Source organism: Diceros bicornis, chromosome 8 (assembly GCF_020826845.1).
Source record: "Diceros bicornis minor isolate mBicDic1 chromosome 8, mDicBic1.mat.cur, whole genome shotgun sequence".
In the NCBI taxonomy this organism is placed as follows: domain Eukaryota; kingdom Metazoa; phylum Chordata; class Mammalia; order Perissodactyla; family Rhinocerotidae; genus Diceros; species Diceros bicornis.
In genome coordinates, this window is record NC_080747.1 from 82,289,026 (window position 1) to 82,308,140 (window position 19,115).

General features: G+C 35.5%; 1 protein-coding gene across 1 annotated transcript in view; it reads left to right on the forward strand.

Moving 5' to 3' along the window:
* Nucleotides 1-10,848, forward strand: part of C8H4orf17 (chromosome 8 C4orf17 homolog) — a 46,064-nt gene extending 35,216 nt beyond the window's left edge. Inside the window, exons 5-9 of the mRNA XM_058546467.1 lie at nt 4,111-4,254; nt 6,485-6,566; nt 7,744-7,933; nt 8,891-8,934; nt 10,433-10,848. Of these exons, the coding sequence (XP_058402450.1) occupies nt 4,111-4,254; nt 6,485-6,566; nt 7,744-7,933; nt 8,891-8,934; nt 10,433-10,635 (663 nt within the window). The 3' untranslated portion in view covers nt 10,636-10,848. The remainder of the gene's footprint in view (nt 1-4,110; nt 4,255-6,484; nt 6,567-7,743; nt 7,934-8,890; nt 8,935-10,432) is intronic.
* The last annotated feature ends 8,267 nt before the right edge of the window (nt 10,849-19,115 follow it).

A 19,115-nucleotide genomic window follows, 5' to 3' on the forward strand; every position in this document is an offset into this window, starting at 1 on the left:
TTTTGACAAAGCTGATTTGAACATTTGTGTACAAGTCTTTGTATGGCTATGTATTTTCTTTTCTCTTGGGTAAATACGTAGGAGTGGAATGATAGGGTCTTATAGTAGGTATATGTTTAAAGGTTTAAGAAGCTGCCGAAGTGTTTTCCAAAGTTGTATGATTTTACATTCCTGCCAGCAATGTACTAGAGTTTCCTTTCCTCCACATCCTGCAAAAACTTAGGATGGTCAGTATTCATAATTTTAGCCAATCTAGTCGGTGTGTAGTGGTATCTCGTTGTGGTTTTAATTTTCATTTCCCTAACAACTAGTGAGGCTGACATCTTTTCATGCTCTTACTTGCCATCCATATATGTTTTTGTGTGAAGTGTATGTTCAAATCTTTTGCCCACTTTTTAAATTGGGTTGTTGGTCTTTTCGTCATGAAGTTTTAAAAGTTCTTTACATATCCTAGATATAATTCTTTCATCACATATACATTTTGCAAATATCTTCTTCCAGTTTAAGCTTACTTTTTTTTGTAACAGTGTCTTTTGAAGAACCAAAATTTATAATTTTGATGAAGCCCAAATTTTTAATCTGTTATAGTTTCAAATCCACATGCTGTTCCTCTCTCTACTGTGTCTTATTGCAATGGCTAACCTCTAGTGCCATGTTGAATAGAAGTGATGAGAGCAGACATCCTTGCCTTGCACCTGATCATAGGGGGAAGAATTCACACTTTCACCATGAAGTATGACGTTAGTCTACTTTATTCAGAAATGCCCTTAATATGGCTGAGGAAGTTCCTTTCCATTCCTAGCACTCTGAGAGTTTATATCAGAAATGGAGGTTGGATTTTGCCAAATGCTTTTTCTGCATCCATTTGAGAATGATCATATGATTTTTGTTTTTTAGTCTGTCAATACGGTGAACTGCATTGGTCAACTTCCAAAAGTTAAACTAACCTTGCATTGCTGGGAAATAAAACCCACTTGGTCATGGTGTGTTATCCTTTTTTTATATTAAATTTCATAAAATATTGTTTAGCATTCTTGTGTCTCTGTTCATAAGGAATATTTGTCTGTAGTTTACTTGTAATGTCTTTTCTGGTTTTGGTATCAGCATAATACTGGCTTAATAGAAAAAGTTGGGAATTCCTCTTTAATAATCTCAGAGATTTTATACAGAATTGGTATTATTCCTTCCTTAATAGAATTCTTCAGTGAAGCCATCTGGGCCTGGAGTTTTCTTTGAGTCAAGGCTTTTAACAACAAATTCAGTTACTTATTTTCATAAATATAGGCCATTCAGGTTATCTATTTCTTCTTTAGTGAGCTTTGGTACTTTGTCTTTTTCAAGGAATTTGTGCATTTTATCCAAGTTCTTGAATTTACTGATATAAAGTCATTCACAAAATGTCCTTTTAATGATTACATGCTCTGTAGAGAGGTTCTCTCTGTCATTCCTGATATTGGTAATTTGTGTCTTCCTTTTTTCCTGATGTGTCTAGCTAGAGGTCTAGTAGTTTTATTGATCTTAAAGAATCAGCTTTTCTTTTCAGTGATGATCGCTATTGTTTTCATTTTCTGTTTTTATTTCATCAATTTTGGTTCAAGTCTTTATATAAGATGACAGCTTAGGTTATTGATATGAGACATTTTTCCTTTCTAATATAAGCATGTATTAACTTGCTTATATTTAATTTCTTATTTGACCCATGAATTACTTAAAATTGTTATTCAATTTCCAAATATTTGGGGATTTTTTAAGATATCCTTATGTGATTGATTTCCAACTTCATTCCATTGTAGTTGAAACATACTTTGTATACTTTGAAACGTTTTAAATTTATTGAGACTGCTTATATGGCCCAGAATATTGTTGACTTTGATAAATTTTCCATGTACCCATGAAAAGAATACTCACTCTGTTGTTGTTGGGTAGAATGTAACAGAAATATCAATAGGTCAAGTTTGTTGATACTGTCATTTAAGTCTTCTATAGTCTTACTGATTTGCTGTCTAGTTTTCTATCAATTATTGAGAGAGAGGTGTTGAAATTTCTGACGAAAACTGTGGATTTCTATATTTCTCTTTTCATTTCTATTAGTTTTTAATCATGTATCTTGAAGCTCTCTTATTAGAAGTATAACTATTTAGGTTTGTTATGTCCTCTTGATGAAATGACTCTTTTACCACTATAAAATTACTATCTTCAACCCTGACAACATTATTTGCTTTGAAATCTATTTCATTATAGAACCGTTCAAGTTTTCTATTTCTTCTTGAATTGATTTTTGTAATATATTCTTTTTCTAAAAATTACTTGTTTCATTTAAACATTCAAATTTATTGATAATGTTATACATAATATCCACATATTCTTTTTTAAATGTCTGCAGGATCTGTAAGATGTATCATTTTACATATCAGTTTTATTAATTTGTGTCTGTTTTTCTTGATCAGTCTCAACAGTTTGTCAATTTTATTAGTGTGACAAAGAACTAATTATTTTGAGGTTTTTTTTGATCCTCTATGTTGTATATTTCTTTTCTGTATTGTTAATTTAGGTTGTTATCTTTTTCCTCTTTCCAGTCACATACTTTATTTTTGGTTCTTTTTCTAACTTCTTTTATCTTTCTAATGTGTGTATATTTTAAAGCTATAAATTTCCCTCTGAGGATTGCTTTAGTTGCTTTCATAATTTTCACTATGTAACATTTTCATGAGCATTAAGTTAAAATTTTTTCTAATTCACATTTATAATTTCTTCTTTGACTCATGACTTAATTGCTGAAAATTATATATGAAAAATTATTTGTAGGAATCTGAAGCTCATGATAAATGGACTTGGTTCCAGAGAGAACTTGTGCTTGCTTCTCTAGGAACACAGAGGCTCTACCAGCCTAGACCAACTTAAATCAAGTTCACACCCTGATCGCAGGCCACATATTCTTCAAAGACTGTTGCACTTCTAGGTCACCATCACCTTCGCCTTGTGGGGATAGCCCTTTGTTGGCCCTTCTTTGGGTCCTGAGCTTTGATTCCTGTCTTCCAGGACCTTGAAGGCTTTCAAAATGAAGGTTTTCATTCTCTAGGATCAGACAATGACTTCAGGGCAAAAATGGCTACTGCACTGCTACATCTCAGGCTTCCCATTTCCCCTTCATTTTTCACCTATTAATTCCTATCTTATTTACTCCTTGACAGTTTTGATTTTTTTTTTCAATTATAATTTGTCTTTATAGTTGTGTTTGGTGGTAGGGTTGAACAAAAAAATATATATATTGCTATTCCCCAAAACAAGAAGTCTACATAATACACTTTAACAGAAGAATGCGCCTATATATAATATCGCTTTATTTTCACTAAATGTCAGTAGTTAAATATTATTCTATCAATTCCAATCATCACAGTCTCTGGTTGTTGACACATTCAGCCACTAGCTTCTGTGTCTCTTTATATATCACTCACTTCTGAAGGTTAAAAAGCCTTTCTTGGAATAGGCACACAGATCTAAGGCTTCTATAACTCTTCTTGGACTTAAATCTCCTATAACTTTTTCTAAAAAAATTGTAAACAGTACATTTACCACCCACAACAAAAGATCGCCTTTCTATTTCCTCTTCCAGCTAACGAAGGGAAGCAAATTAGTTTACCTCCTTAGTTCTCTAGCTCTCAGCTGCCATTTAGCAGAGCAAGGAAGCAGCAGTTCACATCATGTAGTCTGTTCACAGAAACAGCATAAAACCTCTTGGCTGTCCTCTTCCAGTCATAAAAGAGAACACTTCCCAACTCAACAGAAATCTCATGTGTCATGAGTGGGTTCTTATTTGGAGCAGCAAGATAAATAAAAGTTACACATTAAACATTGAAAAATTATCTTTATGTTTAACCAAGGGTTTAAAATGCTTTCACAAAAAGTAAATAATATATCACTATTTGTTCTGTTTTCAAATGCAAATATTTGCTAATTAGGTTTTAAGGGAGGATTAAAACTAACCTCCTTTTTACTTTCACGTATGTTTCTCATTTAGCTACAATACTTCTCATTCATTTTACATTCAATTTTTATAGAAAATATAAGTGGATGCCAATGCATATTGATTATATTGTACCTTTGATTTAGGAAGAAATTAAGGAAAAAAATTCACCGTCACCTCCAAAGCCATGCTCTACTTCTGGCTCCTGTTCTTCAGAGGTGATAAGTACCAAGACCGACGGCAAAGAGAACACCGTTTGCATACCAAACTACCTGGATCAGGAAATCAAAGTAAGAGGCAGGTTTATTAGATCTATCACTTGGGAACAGCATAAACATACAAAAAAATCACATCACTAGCATCCTTAAAACTCTTTAATTGTTCCCCTTTGACATCTGAATTAATTTAAAACTACTTTGTCTGAAACGCAAGGTCTGCTCCTGTCTTTATTTCCAGTCTTACTTCTCCCTAGAATCCTGTCATTCTTACAGAAACACAATCTTTGGTTTAGACATAATGAAAAGCTTGGTGTTCGCTTAACAAACTCATCCTTCTTCTTCCCATGTCTGTCTTTATCATCTTCCTAATGCTTGAGAGGCTCTGCCTCCATCTTCTTGCCATTACCTGATATTTCCGTCACATACTTTAAGGCAGAGATTCCTCTAATCGACATTCATCTCTCCTCTTACCCGTGAAAAACTGTTTCCTCAAACCTTGTCTGCCTGGGGTTATAAACTTAGTTATAGTAATAGTAGTATGTCATATCAGACTACTGGAAGGTTGTCTCCAGCCACAGTTATTTCTGAGAAGGACATATAATCAAGAATCAATCAATCAGCTGATGTTTGTCATCTGCCATTCTTTGTTTTCCTTCTCTAGATCCTTTTAGTAACCCCCACATTGACTCACTGTAAGACCCACTGCAATGAATTAAGGGTCAAAATATTGTAATGATGACTCTGATGGCGGTTTTAAATAAGTATCTGTAGTAGCAATTAAAAATAACAAAGCATGTTGTAAGGATTATCACTGAATAATCCTGATAAAGAACGATTTTAAAAGTAAAGCATAACAGTGGTGTTGGGTATAATAATTTATGCTGATGATTAAAATTGGGAAGGAGAATAAAAGGAAAAGAGGAGAAGAAGGGAGAGTATCTGCGGACTTGACTTGTGTTTATACACTTCCTGCCAATTCTGGCTAAAGTCTTTATATTATACGGAGTCTTCAGAACTACTGTCCACCTCACCCACCACACTCTGGCACCACTGATTTTTCTGGACTTGGCTCATTCCCACCCTTAGGGGCTTTCTCCTACCAAGAATTCTCTTCTCCTTGATCCTCTCAGTGGTTACCTTCTTCTCATTAAGGTCCCAGTTTAAATATCACTTATTCAGAAATACTTTTATGACCACCCAGTCTAAAGTAGCTCTCTATCCAGTCACTCTCCATCTCATTACCCTTCGTTATTTTTTGCATAGCACACGCCACATCTGATATGGTTACCTGTATGTATTTATTTCAGTATTGTCTCTGCCTCCCCACCCCACTCGCACTAAAATTTAAGTCTTATAAGATCTCTTACTTGTCTGTCTTTGTTACTGCTTTATCTCTAGTGCCTAGAGAAGTGCTAGGAATCTAGCAATTATTAAATAAGTATTTATTGAATGTTGAATACATAAATTAAAAAGAAAAATTCTGCTAAGATCAAAGTGGAACTGTAGAAGATCAGCTAACCACACAGGCCTTCAACTCAACCAAAACATGAGCTGAGTGCAGTTTTAGTGAGGCTACCTTGCTTCCTTGGGCACATCAACAGACCAGCATGATCCTACAGAACTGGTCTTGTGGACATCTGCTAAAGAGCCCTCCTCTCAAAAGCATCTTCCACCTTACAGATATTGACTTAACTGGACACCAATTGACACAAAATCCACTAACGTGTAGACTCTGAAGGAAGGGATCTTGACTGTCTTATCACAACTAATTCCTTTCACTAATTCCTAATTAGTGAATCACTTTGCTTGAAAAATATTAACTGGCACACACAGCATGGCATTTTATCAAATAGTTGTTAGCAATTTGTTAAATAAATGAAAGAAGAGGGAGTAAAGAGAGAAAATAGGTCTTATCAAGATTTTTTGGCTTGTATACATGAGTCCTAAACATAGAGCTCATCTGGAAGATCCCCATTAGAACCCCATGGTGCAGTGGGAAAGGATCAATTCCCCAAGAGAAGAAAAGTGAATTGCTCCTCCAGAAGATTTTGATACTGAACAGACAAAACAAGAGAAAAACTGCATAGCCTAACCTAAACTACTACTTGTATTGGAGATATTGTTTTGTTAAGATTCCACTGTGTATTATTTGAAATCTGGCTCCCAAGTTAAATCCCAATTAACTTAATTGAGCATCGTGCACAGAGTGACATTTGGGAAGATGAGATTGTGGAGCAAGTAAAGGGAACCTTATAAGCCTGTACCGTTTTGCTCACCATGTAACTCTAATATTCTCTGTCAGATTCTGGCCAAGCTCTGTAACATTTTACGTACTGATTCTCTGGCAGAAGTTCTACAGTGGCTGCTTCATGCAAGTTCAAAAGGTGAGATTAAAATAAGCATTTGCAAACACTGAGCTCAGTTTATTGTCAGCAACTAGGAATGTGCCAATATTTGAAGTTTTCTACCTTGGATTTGCAAAGATAATGTTGCAATATTATGTGCCTAGTGTTTCAGTTTCAGAGTCTTTGCAGTCCTCTAAATCCAACTGCATGAAAGCTGGTCATTCAATGACCCAAAATTTGGTATGTCCCAAACTGAACTTCTTTGGGTGACGCGAAACACTTGTGTCCAGGGCCGGTTTGTGTTTCTCCTCCTAGGTCCACACACCCAGGGCTCTCCCTGAACCCAGAACCAGTTTCCTTCTTGGGTATGGATGGCAGTAGTACAGCCTTCCAAGTTCCAGATTCTAACAGCTCTGCCAATTCCCCACCAAAACCATCAACTTAGTCATCTCCCGGCTCCTTTAGGCCCCTCCTGGCCTGTTCCATGAAAACATATGCCAGTTCCAGTGGGACAACCATAAGTAGCAGAGAGCAGCTATCCTCAAACCTAGGTGGTCATCAGACTACTGTGGCAAAACTTCTGAGGTGGCTGGGGCCTGAGATTTTGCATTTCTAACAGTTCCCAGGTGATGCTGATAATGCTGCTTTGGGGACACTTTGAGACTGCACTAATCAAAGTTGGGAGATACCAGTGTGTTAGGGACAGAGTAATGTTTTAAATGGGGAGCATTTTGGAAACAGTACCTTACCCTAGGAATTCAAGACGACTTGGCAGGCAATTGAGAAATATTTGGGGGTAAGGAGTCTTTAGTTATTCTCTATTTTTCTTTTCCTTTTTTAAAAATGTAACTTAAAAAAAAATTACACAAGTAATAAGTGCTTATTGTTGGGGGAGAAAAAAACAGATGAACCAGAAAAAAAAAAAAACCAAAAGAAGAACAATAATCAGGAAAATTATCATAGACCTCATTTCAGTGAATACTTTGGTGTAAATCTTTCCAGATATACTTGTAACTATTTAGTATTTAACTATTGGTCTGTATTTTAATGAGATCATATTGTACTTATTATTTCGTACAGGTATCCTTTTTTTAGCCTACCTAGAACACAGATTACCAGCCTTTCACACCAGAGTGCTGGATAAAAGAACTAATCCTATGTTTCTAACCAACATGATAATTATAACCTTCATTCCCCCCTCTTTTTTTCAAATCAGAAAAAGAGTGGGTCTCAGCTTTGATTCATGCTGAGCTGGCTGAGATCAACTTGTTGACTCACCAGCGAAGAAACACCTCAGCAGAACCAGCAGCAGAGACTGGGAAGCCACCCAAAGTCAAATCACCCCCAAATTCACCCACAAAATCAGAAGCGCTGACCAGACCTAGAGAAAGACCTCAGCTGGCCAGGTAGGCAGACACAATGGCCACCTAGAGGCCATGTGGTCCATAAAGACTTTCAATTCTCTTCTTCTTACCTTTCAAAACACTAAACATGCTGAGGTTTTAAGTCTCCTCTTTATTCAGTAAATGACAACAGTGTGTATTTGTTTTCTTTCATTTTCGTAAATGTAATATGAGAGTTGTTCTAAATCCTATTGTTTAGAGCATGTTGGCAGGGCTATGTCTTCCTTTCCTTCTGCTAAGGGCAAAGCAAGAGCAGCCATATAGGAATCTAAGAAAATGCAGGGTTTTTTTAGTTTACGTAAAAATGGAAGCAGTAAAAGAAACTAAAATTGTATTGTTATTGTATATTTTGTTAATTGCACATCACACAGGTATCACATTTTGTGTGTAGAACAATGCAAGATTAAAATAAATTGCTTCACTTAATTTTCTCTAACACATTCCTGGGGGCTGCCGGGGGGAACAATAACTATTACGGGGATTGGAAATTATTTCAGTAGAAATTTTTCTTAAACCTTGTAATTTCAATGACAGAAGAAAATACACATTTATGTACAACATCAGGGTGAAAGAATGTGGTAAGATGTTATTTAAGCTGGGAGAGAAAATCTTGTTGCTTTAAAATTAAATGTTCGATAAAGCTTAAATTCAGAGAAAATAAATATTCAAAACATACAGTATGTAATTTTAGAAAGTATTAAGACAGAGGAGAATTTTGTATTGTAATTTATCTCCCTCTTAAGGTTTCCACACAATTGGAGACTGGGAGATAGTCAGGGTCAGTCTGTCTATCTTGAGTAATATATGAGGTACTGTTTATATATTTACTCAAAGTCAGAAGAATTGTCATTGGAAAGTACATTTAATACTGTCTGCATTGAAAAACAAAGAAATTTTTTTGTATAGAAAATACTTGTTTGTATCTGTGAATTTCATTTTCTCTTTCTCCAACTGATTTAGAGTGTCAAGTCAAGGATCTGAAGGAAATAAGGAAGTGCCAAAAGGTTAAGTACAGTTTGTGATAATTACTGAGTTGGTATAAGGAAACCAGTAAGCATCTAACCAGTTAGGGACACAGATATTAAGGATCTACGGCTTTAAAGGCAGTATATACAATAGTGATTTCCAGCCACTCTTAAGGCGCAGCATCTGCTGAATTGCTCATAGAGATAAATTTGACATAAAGTTAACTTTGTTTTGAAAGGCAAAGTGCCTCATCAGGGACAGACACTCCTTGAGAAGCAAGACAGCAGGACAGCAGGGCAGCAGGAACTCTAGGTTTGGTCACGCCAATCCAGCAACAGGAGAAGCCCTGCATTGACCTCACAAAAGGACAATGATCTCAGAGTTTTGCTTCTGCACAGCTTAACGGTCATTGAGCTAAATGATTTTCACTAGCAACAGAGTCAACCAGAGAAAACAGTAAAATGGCAATTGGCCACAAGCAGATGCCCCACGGGACAGCTGAAATATAATAGAGAATAGCAGTTTTGTGTCCGCACCAAAGGTCCAGCCCCAGCCTACAACTTGGACCAAGAAAAACCAAGAATTGTGGAAAGTCCTACTTTGGTGCAGAATAGCCCAAGTGAAATGTCCCTGTGGGTTTGGCAGCTCCTAGCTTTAAAATAGGCACAGCAACAATGACACTAGAGCCACAACCATGAAGTTCGTCTACAAAAACAGAAGCCTGTCTTGTTATTTCTACAAGTTCCCCTTCTACCAGGAACGATATGGTAATCAGTTAGAGCTCCTTGAGGTCACTCTAGACCCCAGCAAGTTCCGTGGGGGTTAACCAGACTCAAAAGAGGTTCTATTTGCTAACAGGCAATAATAAATGTAGTTTAGAAATTAGAAAATACTCTCTTACTCTGACGCTCCAAGGATGCTCTATTGTACCTGACTTCTCCTAACAAACTCTTCACCCTAGGACTATAACACATGGCACTGATGGTTCCTATTACTCATTTATGTCTTACCTATAGGCCCCAAATATATTTTACCCTGTCTAGATATTTGGAAAATTTTGTATAAGAATCCCCAAATCATACCCCTTTGTCTCCAGTGTTGATATTCAGCATCTCTACAAATCCTTATTTCTCCTTGGGTGTAACCATGTAGGCCTTGAGAAAGTCTTATGAGTACAACTGTTTTAACCTGCTTGTCTATTTTCTTTTTTGTCTATCAGGACCATAGACCCTTCTCCTTTCTCTCACTGGTCCCATGCTTGCCCATCACCTTTAGCAGCTCTAAATCATTCCTACCAAAATAATGTTTGATTCTAAGAGGGAAAAAATATATCCTTCATTTTATGGAACAAATAACTCATTAAAGATGAGCAGGTGCTAAGAAAGAAACATGAGAATAGATTCCTTTATGAATTTTGGGTATATTTGATTCACCTAAACTTCATATAGTGTTTGTATGTTGTTTGCTACCAAAACATGGCAGAAGCTATATTTGATGTCTCAACTATGGTCTTATTTAGATTTTTTTCTATTTCAGAGGCTGGGCACAAGCCTCCATTGTTTATAAGAAGAAATAAGATGAAAATACCTGTTGCAGAATATTTCAGCAAACCAAAGTCTCCTCCCAGGCCTAAAACTCAGGAGAGCATACCAACAAAGCCAGTTTCAGCAAGGAGTATACAACAAGGATACAGTCTCTCTCCCCAGAGAGCATTTTATCCTGTAACATACCAAAGGTAGAGATTCTGGACTGGGCTAAGCCTTTCACGAACATGCTTCACTTTGTTACAAAATCAAATTATTTAAAAAAAAATAATTTGGTATGGAGGAATCAATAGCTCCTCCATATAGTGGCACAGGTAAATCTCAAAGCACCTGTATATAATACTTCTAAATAAATGCCAATGGAGACAATATTTCTATTTGCAGTTAATTTTAATGCCATGTGTAAAAAGAAATGTTGATTTACATACTACATTTCCAGTCTTGCACTATTAGTATTATTACATAAGCATAGGGCCCTGATACTAGAAAAATCATCCGTAATCAGAATTAGGCAGTTTTAATTTGACACCTACCCCAAACTCTGATAGAGAAAAACAAAACAAAACCCAGAATTTTAACATCTGAGCTACTTTCTGCAACCCACAGTGTTTCAGTGTTGTTGGACTATTGGAAAAACACTCACCTCCCTCCAAAAAAGAAAAGATAATAAAAATTATCCCTAACTTATGATCCAGAAAGGAGCTAGTTTCCACTCATGGCAAATGGTGAATGATATTAACGAATTTCCTAATATTGAAAGTTTTGTATTTTTAAAAGAAATCACTCTTGGGCCATGACTATTATTCTTTCAGTGTATTACTCGATTCTATCTACTAATTAGCCAATCTTTTTTTTAGAATGTTTGTATTGATATTCAAAAAAGATACTATAAATTGTGTATGTGTGTGTATGCGTGTATGCACACGATCTTAATGATAACATTTATATTGTACTTCCTGTGTGTCAGGAATCACTCTAAACACTTTATTTTTTTTATTTATTTATTTTTTTGTGAGGAAGACCAGCCCTGAGCTAACATCCGATGCCAATCCTCCTCTTTTTAGCTAAGGAAGACTGGCCCTGGGCTAACATCCGTGCCCATCTTCCTCTACTTTATATGGGATGCCGTCACAGCATGGCTTAACAAGCGGTGCGTTGGTGCGCGCCCGGGATCCGAACCAGCAAACCCCAGGCCGTCACAGCAGAGCGTGTGCACTTAACTGCTTGCGCCACCGGGCTGGCCCCTAAACACTTTAGATACAGTAACATTTAATTTTCACAATAACTATTTGAGGTAGCCACTACTGTTATTCTCATTCTTTTTTAAATAAAAAAACGGAGATACAGAGAGTTGTACTCACTGGAACGGGATCAACAGTTGTAATAAATGTCATCATGCGAATACAATAGAGGTTTATTTCTCACACAAACATCCAAAGCGTGTGTTTTCAGTCAGCAGATGATTTCACATTATTTGGTGATTCAGAGGCCCAGGATCCTTCTATCTTGTGGCTCAACCACCACCTACGGTTTCACTGTTAACTGCATCCTGCTGGCAAAAGAGGAAAAAGAGAGTGGAAGAAAGTATTAATTTCCTAAAGCTGCTGTAATAAATTACCACAAACTTAGTGGTTTAAACCAACACAAATTTAATCTCTTACAATTCTAGGGGCAGAATTCCGAAAATGGATGGGCTAAAATCAAGGTGTTGGCAAGCCTGCATTCCTTTTGGAGGCTTTAGGAGAGAATATGTTTCCTTGCCTTTTCCAGCTTCTAGAAGTTACCCACACATCTTGGCGCATGACTCCCTTCTATCTTTAAAGCCTGCATTGGCCAGTGAGTCTTTCTCACCACACATCACTCTGATACTGACTCTCCTGCCCCACTCTTCCACTGTAAAGAATGTTGTGATTACACTGGGTCTGCCTGTTACCCAGGTTATCCAACATAATCTTATTTTAAGGTCAGATGATTAACAATTTAATTCTCCCCCTTACTGTGTAACATCACAGGTTCCAGGGATTAGGATCTTTGTGGGGGCATTATTCTGCCTTACACAAGGAGGGTAAGTCTTAGCCTTGAAATGGGAAACATCACTTCTGGTCACGTTCCATGGTTGAGAACTAGCCTAGCTGAAAGGGGGCTTATAAAATTCTTAAGTAGGAATCATATCCCAGCTACAACTATATTCTATGGAAAAGAAAAGTGGATTTTGATGGACAGTTAACTCTGACACAAAGGTTTAGTGACTGGCTCAAAGTGTGGCTGGAATCTATATGCTTAATGACTAGACATTACTGATATTATCAAGACCATGCTCCACTTCATAAAATTAATGTCAAAGCTTTCTCTCTCTTTTTCCTGTTAAGGAGAGGTTGCAACAGCATTGCAGATTCCTTCTCCTTGGAAACTTAGTAAAATTCACCTATCAGATCATGTAGGTTTGGTGTTTTGAGGGTGTTAGCCCTTTGACAACTTTATTCTTCTATGATAACGGGTGTGTTTACATTTTCTGTATTTTGGAGGATCAATTTAAGAGATTTTTATTTTCTTAGAAAATTAATCATTTTATCCAGGTTTCCAAATTTATTTTCAGAGTTGAGACAAATTTGTCTCATAATTCTTCTAAATTCCTCACTATGTTTATTCTGCAATCTCATTTTTATGTATTTGTAATTTTTTTGATTCAGTTAGCTAATGGCTTTTTACATTTTACTATGACTTCCAAAAAACCAGATCTTGAGCTGCCCTAATGACCTAGTGGGTAAAGTTCAGCACTCTCACCGCTTCGGTGGCCCAGGTTCATTTCCCGGTTGCTGAACCACACCACCCATCTGTCAGTTGCCATGCTGTGGCAATGGCTCACACAGAAGAACTAGACTATATGACCATGCACTGGGGTTTTGGGGAGAAAAAAAAAGAAGAAGATTGGCAACAGATGTTAGCTCAGGGTGAATCCTCCCCTGCAAAAAAAAAAAAAAAGAAAGAAACAAACTCAAAAGGAAGATAAACTATTCCTGTTTAACCTCTTAAAAATAAAAAAGATCTTGGATTTAGTGCTATGTTCTACAATATTCCTACTTCTTGTTTTATAAGTGAATATTAATATTAATAAATTATTATTTATTAATAATTTTTATTATTTATTTCTTTATTTCTCTTTAGTTTCTTTAGGTTCATTACGGTTCTAATGTCTCTAGTTGAATGTTTTTTAATATAGTTATATTCAGTCATTCTCATTTATTAGCATAAGTTTTTAAGGTGGGATTTATACCAGGAATGCAATGATGGTTCAATATACGAAAATCAATCAATGCAATACCCCACATTAATAAAATGAAGGACAAAAATCACACCATCATCTCAATTAATGCAGAAAAAGCACTTGACAAAATTCAACACTCTTTTGTGATAAAAACATTCAACAAACAAGGAAAAGAAGGAAACTATCTCAACATAATAAAAACCATATATGAAAAGCCCCACAGCTAACATACTCAATGGGGGAAAGACTGAAAGCTTTTCCTCTAAGATCAGGAACAAGGCAAGGATGCCCACTCTCACCACTTCTATTCAATATAGTACTGGAAGTTTGAGCCAAAGCCCAACAGAAAAAGAAATAAAAGGCAAGCAAATTGGAAAAGAAAGGGAAGAAGATAATTAAAATGATCTCTGTTTGCAAATGACAGGATCTTATACATAGAAAACTCTAAAGATTCCAGAAAAAAGCCAGTTAGAACTAATAAACAAATTCAGCAAAGTTGATGATTCAAAATCAACACTCAAAAATCAGTTGCATTCCTATACACTAACAATGACAAATTCAAAAAGGAAATTAAGATAAAAATCCCATTTTCTATAGCATCGAAAGAGATAGAATATTTAGGAATAAACTTAACTAAGGAAGTGAGAACTTGTACACTGACAACTACAAAACATTGCTAAGAGAAATCAAAGAAGAAACAAATAAATGGAAAAACATCCCACACTCACACATTGAAAGACAATATTGTTAAAATGTCCATACTACCCAAAGATATCTACAGATTCAATGCAATTCCTATGAAAATCCCAATGACACTCCCTGCAGAAATATTTAAAAAACTTCTAAAATTTGTATGGAATCTCAAGTGACCCTGAATAACCAAAACAATCTTGAAAATATAGAACAAAGTTGGAAGCCTCACACTCCCTGATTTCAAAACATACTACAAAGCAACAGTAATTAAGATAGTGTGGTACTGGCATAAAGATAGACATATGGATCAATGCAGCAGAATAGAGAGCCCAGAAATAAACCCTTGCAGATATGGGCAAATGATCTTCAACACAGGTGCCAAGACTACACAATGGGGAAAGGACAGTCTCTTCAACAATTGGTGTTGGGAAAACTGGACAGCCACACACTGAAGAATGAAGTTACCTTATATCCTATACAAAATTAATTCAAACTTGATTAAAGACCTGAATATAAGACCTAAAACTACTAAACTCCTAGAAGAAAACATAGGGAAAAAACTTTAGGACATCAGATTGGGCAATGATTTCTTGGATATGACACCAAAAACACAAGCAACAAAATAAAAGATAAATGGGACTCCACCAAACTTTAAAACTTCGTGTCAAATGAAACAGTCAGCATAGTGAAAAGGCAACCTATGGAATGGGAGAAAATATTTGCAAATCAACGTTTGACAAGGGGTTAATACCTAGAACATATAGGGAACTTCTACAACTCAATGACATAAAAACAACCCAACTTAAAAATGGGCAAAGAACTTGAATAGACATTTCTCCAAAGAAGGTATACAAATGGCCAATAAGCACATGAAAAGACGCTCAATGTAACTATCGTTAGGGAAATGCAATCAAAACCACAATGGGATATCACCTCACGCCCATCAGGATGGCCACTATCAAAAGAACAGAAATTAAGTGTTAGCAAGGATGTGGAGAAGTTGGAATCCTTGTGTATTGTTGGTGGGAATGTAAAATGGTACAGCCATTATGAAAAACAGTATAGAGTTTCCTCAAAAAATTAAAAATAGAATTACCATAGAATCCAGAATCCTACTTTTCGGTATATATCCAAAAGAATTGAAAGCAGGATCTCAAAGAGATGTTTGCACACCCATGTTCATCACAACACTATTCAAAATAGCCAAGAGGTGGAAGCAATCCAAATGTCCATTGACAGATGAATGGATAAAGAAAATGTGGTATATACATAAAATGGAATATTATGCAGCCTTAAGAAAGAAGGAAATCCTGTCACATGCTATAACATGGATGAACCTTGAGAACATTATGCTAAGTGAAGTAAGTCAAGCACAAAAGGACAAATACTTATGATTCCACCATATGAAGCATCTAAAATAGTCAAAAGCATAGAAACAGAAAGTAGAAAGGTGATTGCCAAGGACTTGGAGGAGGGGGAATTAGTGTTTAATGTGTATAGAGTTTCAGGGTTGCATGATGAATAAGTTCTAGGGATCTGTTGCACAACAATGTGAATATACTTAACACTACTGAACTGTATACTTAAAAATAGTGAAGGTGGTAAATTTAATGTTTTTTTTTTACTATAATATTAAAAAAAACATAAATGGGAAAATACATGACTTGAACAGCACAGTTAACAAGCTTCATAAAATGAGTGTTCCCTCATTTTTACTTCTCCACAAAAAGTCCGTGTAAGATGGATGTTTTTGCTTATGGTATGTCTCACAGATATGCCTATGGAACATTTGGTCCTAGATTTTAAAATACTATATCAACATAGTTAGAATTATAAAACTCTTTGGGGTTTTAAATATTTTTTCTTGAGTTATTTTTGGCAATTTTTATAACTTAATCATTTCATATAAACTTTCAAATGTATTGACATAAAGTATTTTATAATATCCACTTGTTTCCAACTTAATATCTCCATTATTCATTTCTGTTTTATTCATACATACCTTCTCTCTTAAAATTTTTTTGCTTAGTCAGAGGTTAATCTATTTTATTAGTCCTTTCAAAGAGTTGATTTTTGCCTTGAGCCTCTTTACTGTGTTTCTTTTACTTTTCATTATTGCTGCTTTTATCTTTCTTATTTCCCCTTTCAATTTCAAACTTATTCCGCTGTTCTTTTTTAACTTGTTAAATTAAATGCAAGGCTTGATAATGCTAGTCTTTCTTCTTTTTTGAATTTAAGCAATTTAGGTTACAAATTTTCCTCTAAATGTTGCTTTACTTACATGTCACAAGTTTTAATACATATTGTTTCATTAAATTTACTGTTAAATATTTTCTAATTTTCATTGTTTTCTCCTGTGACCCACAAGTTGTTTAGAAGACCTTTTTTAAAATTCTAATTCCCAAATATATGATGTTTTTCCAACTTGTTATATTTTTAAATTATTTATAGTTTAATTGCATTGTGGTCAAATAATGTGATCTATAAAAATGATCAATCCTTTGATTTTCTTGAGGGTAGCTTTGAGGCTTAGTCAATTCCATAAATGGTTCCATGACTTTAAAAAATGTGGATTTTAAAACTGTTGGACACAAAGTTGTAGATATATCCACAAAACCAAGCTTATTAATTATACTATTCAAATCTTATATATCCTAATTTTTCTTTGTGCTTGATTTATCAACTATAAAGATGTGTATTGAAATTTTCCAAGTATTACAGATGTTGCAGTTCTGTGGTCTTTGTAATTTTTTACCATTTTGATTCATATATTTTGAAGTGATATGTGAACATAGTTTAGAATCTTATAATTAAGTCATGACCAACTTTATCTCTAACACTGCTTTTTACTATAAAGACCAGCTGACATTAAAGAAACAAGTTCTAGGTGGTAAGGACTTCCTTCCATCCTACAAGTTTATTTTCTACTTTAACATATCGGTACCAGAGAAGTTGCCTATATTATTTCCACTTTTGGAACTTATTTTCCATTGTGGTCTAATTTATAGACACTTTTATGAACATTCCTTGGGCATTGGAAAACTTTCAGCCTACAGAACTTGACCTATCAATTATATGTATTACTAATTATAGCATCTAAATCTCCCATATATTTATCTTTTGTCCACTTGAGCTGTCATGGGCTGGGAAGCATAAATCAGTTTCCTTATACTAATGCATTTCTTACTATTTCATGCAATTCCTGAAGTTTTTCCTCAATGAATTTGAATGCTGTGCTATTTGGTGCATAGATATTCTTTTTTTTATTTTATTTTTTTTATTTTTAAATTTTTTGTTTATTGCAGCAACATTGGTTTATAACATTGTATAAATTTCAGGTGTACATCATTATACTTCTATTTCTGCATAGATTACATCATGTTCACCACCCAAATACTAATTACAACCCATCACCACACACGTGCCAAATTATCCCTTTCGCCCTCCTCCCTCCCCTCTTCCCCTCTGGTAACCACCAATCCATTCTCTGTCTCTATGTGTTTGTTTATTGTTGATATTATCTACTACTTAATGAAGGAAATCATATGGTATTTGACCTTCTCCCTCTGACTTATTTCACTTTGCATAATACCCTCAACGTCCATCCATGTCGTCACAAATGGCTGGATTTCATTGTTTCTTATGGCTAAGTAGTATTCCATTGTGTATATATACCACATCGTCTTTATCCATTCGTCCCTTGATGGGCACTTAGGTTGCTTCCAAGTCTTGGCTATTGTGAATAACGCTGCAATGAACACAGGGGTGCATGTATCTTTATGCATTGGTGTTTTCATGTTCTTTGGATAGATACCCAGCAGTGGAATAGCTGGATCATACGGTAGCTCTCTCCTTGATTTTTTGAGGAATCTCCATACTGTTTTCCACAGTGGCTGCACCAGTTTGCTCTCCCACCAGCAGTGTGTGAGTGTTCCCTTCTATCCACATCCTCTCCAACACATGTTGTTTCCTGTCTTGTTAATTATAGCCATTCTGATGGGCGTGAGGTGATATCTCATTGTAGTTTTGATTTGCATTTCCCTGATAGTTAATGATTTTGAACATCTTTTCATGTGTCTGTCGGCCATCTGTATATCTTCTTTGGAGAAATGTCTGTTCAGGTCTTTTGCCCATTTTTTAATTGGGTTGTTAGTTTTTTTTGTTGTTGGGATGCATGAGTTCTTTATATATTTTGGAGATTAAGCCCTTATCAGATGTATGGTTTGCAAATATCTTCTCCCAATTGTTAGGTTGTCTTTTTGTTTTGTTGGTGGATTCTTTTGCTGTGCAGAAGCTTTTTAGTTTGATGTAGTCCCATTTGTTTATTTTTTCTATTGTTTCTCTTGCCGGGTCAGACATGGTGCTTGAAAATATGTTGCTAAGACCGATGTTGAAGAGTGTACTGCCTATGTTTTCTTCTAGAAGTTTCATAGTTTCAAGTCTTACATTCAAGTCTTTAATCCATTTGGAGTTAATTTTTGTGTATGGTGTAAGGTAAGGGTCTACTTTCATTTTTTTACATGTGGCTATCCAGTTTTCCCAACACCATTTGTTGAAGAGATTTTCTTTTCTCCATTGTATGTTCTTGACTCCTTTGTCAAAGATTAGCTGTCTGTAGATGTGTGGGTTTATTTCTGGGCTTTCGATTCTATTCCATTGATCTGTGTGTCTGTTTTTGTACCAGTACCATGCTGTTTTGGTTACCATATCATTGTAG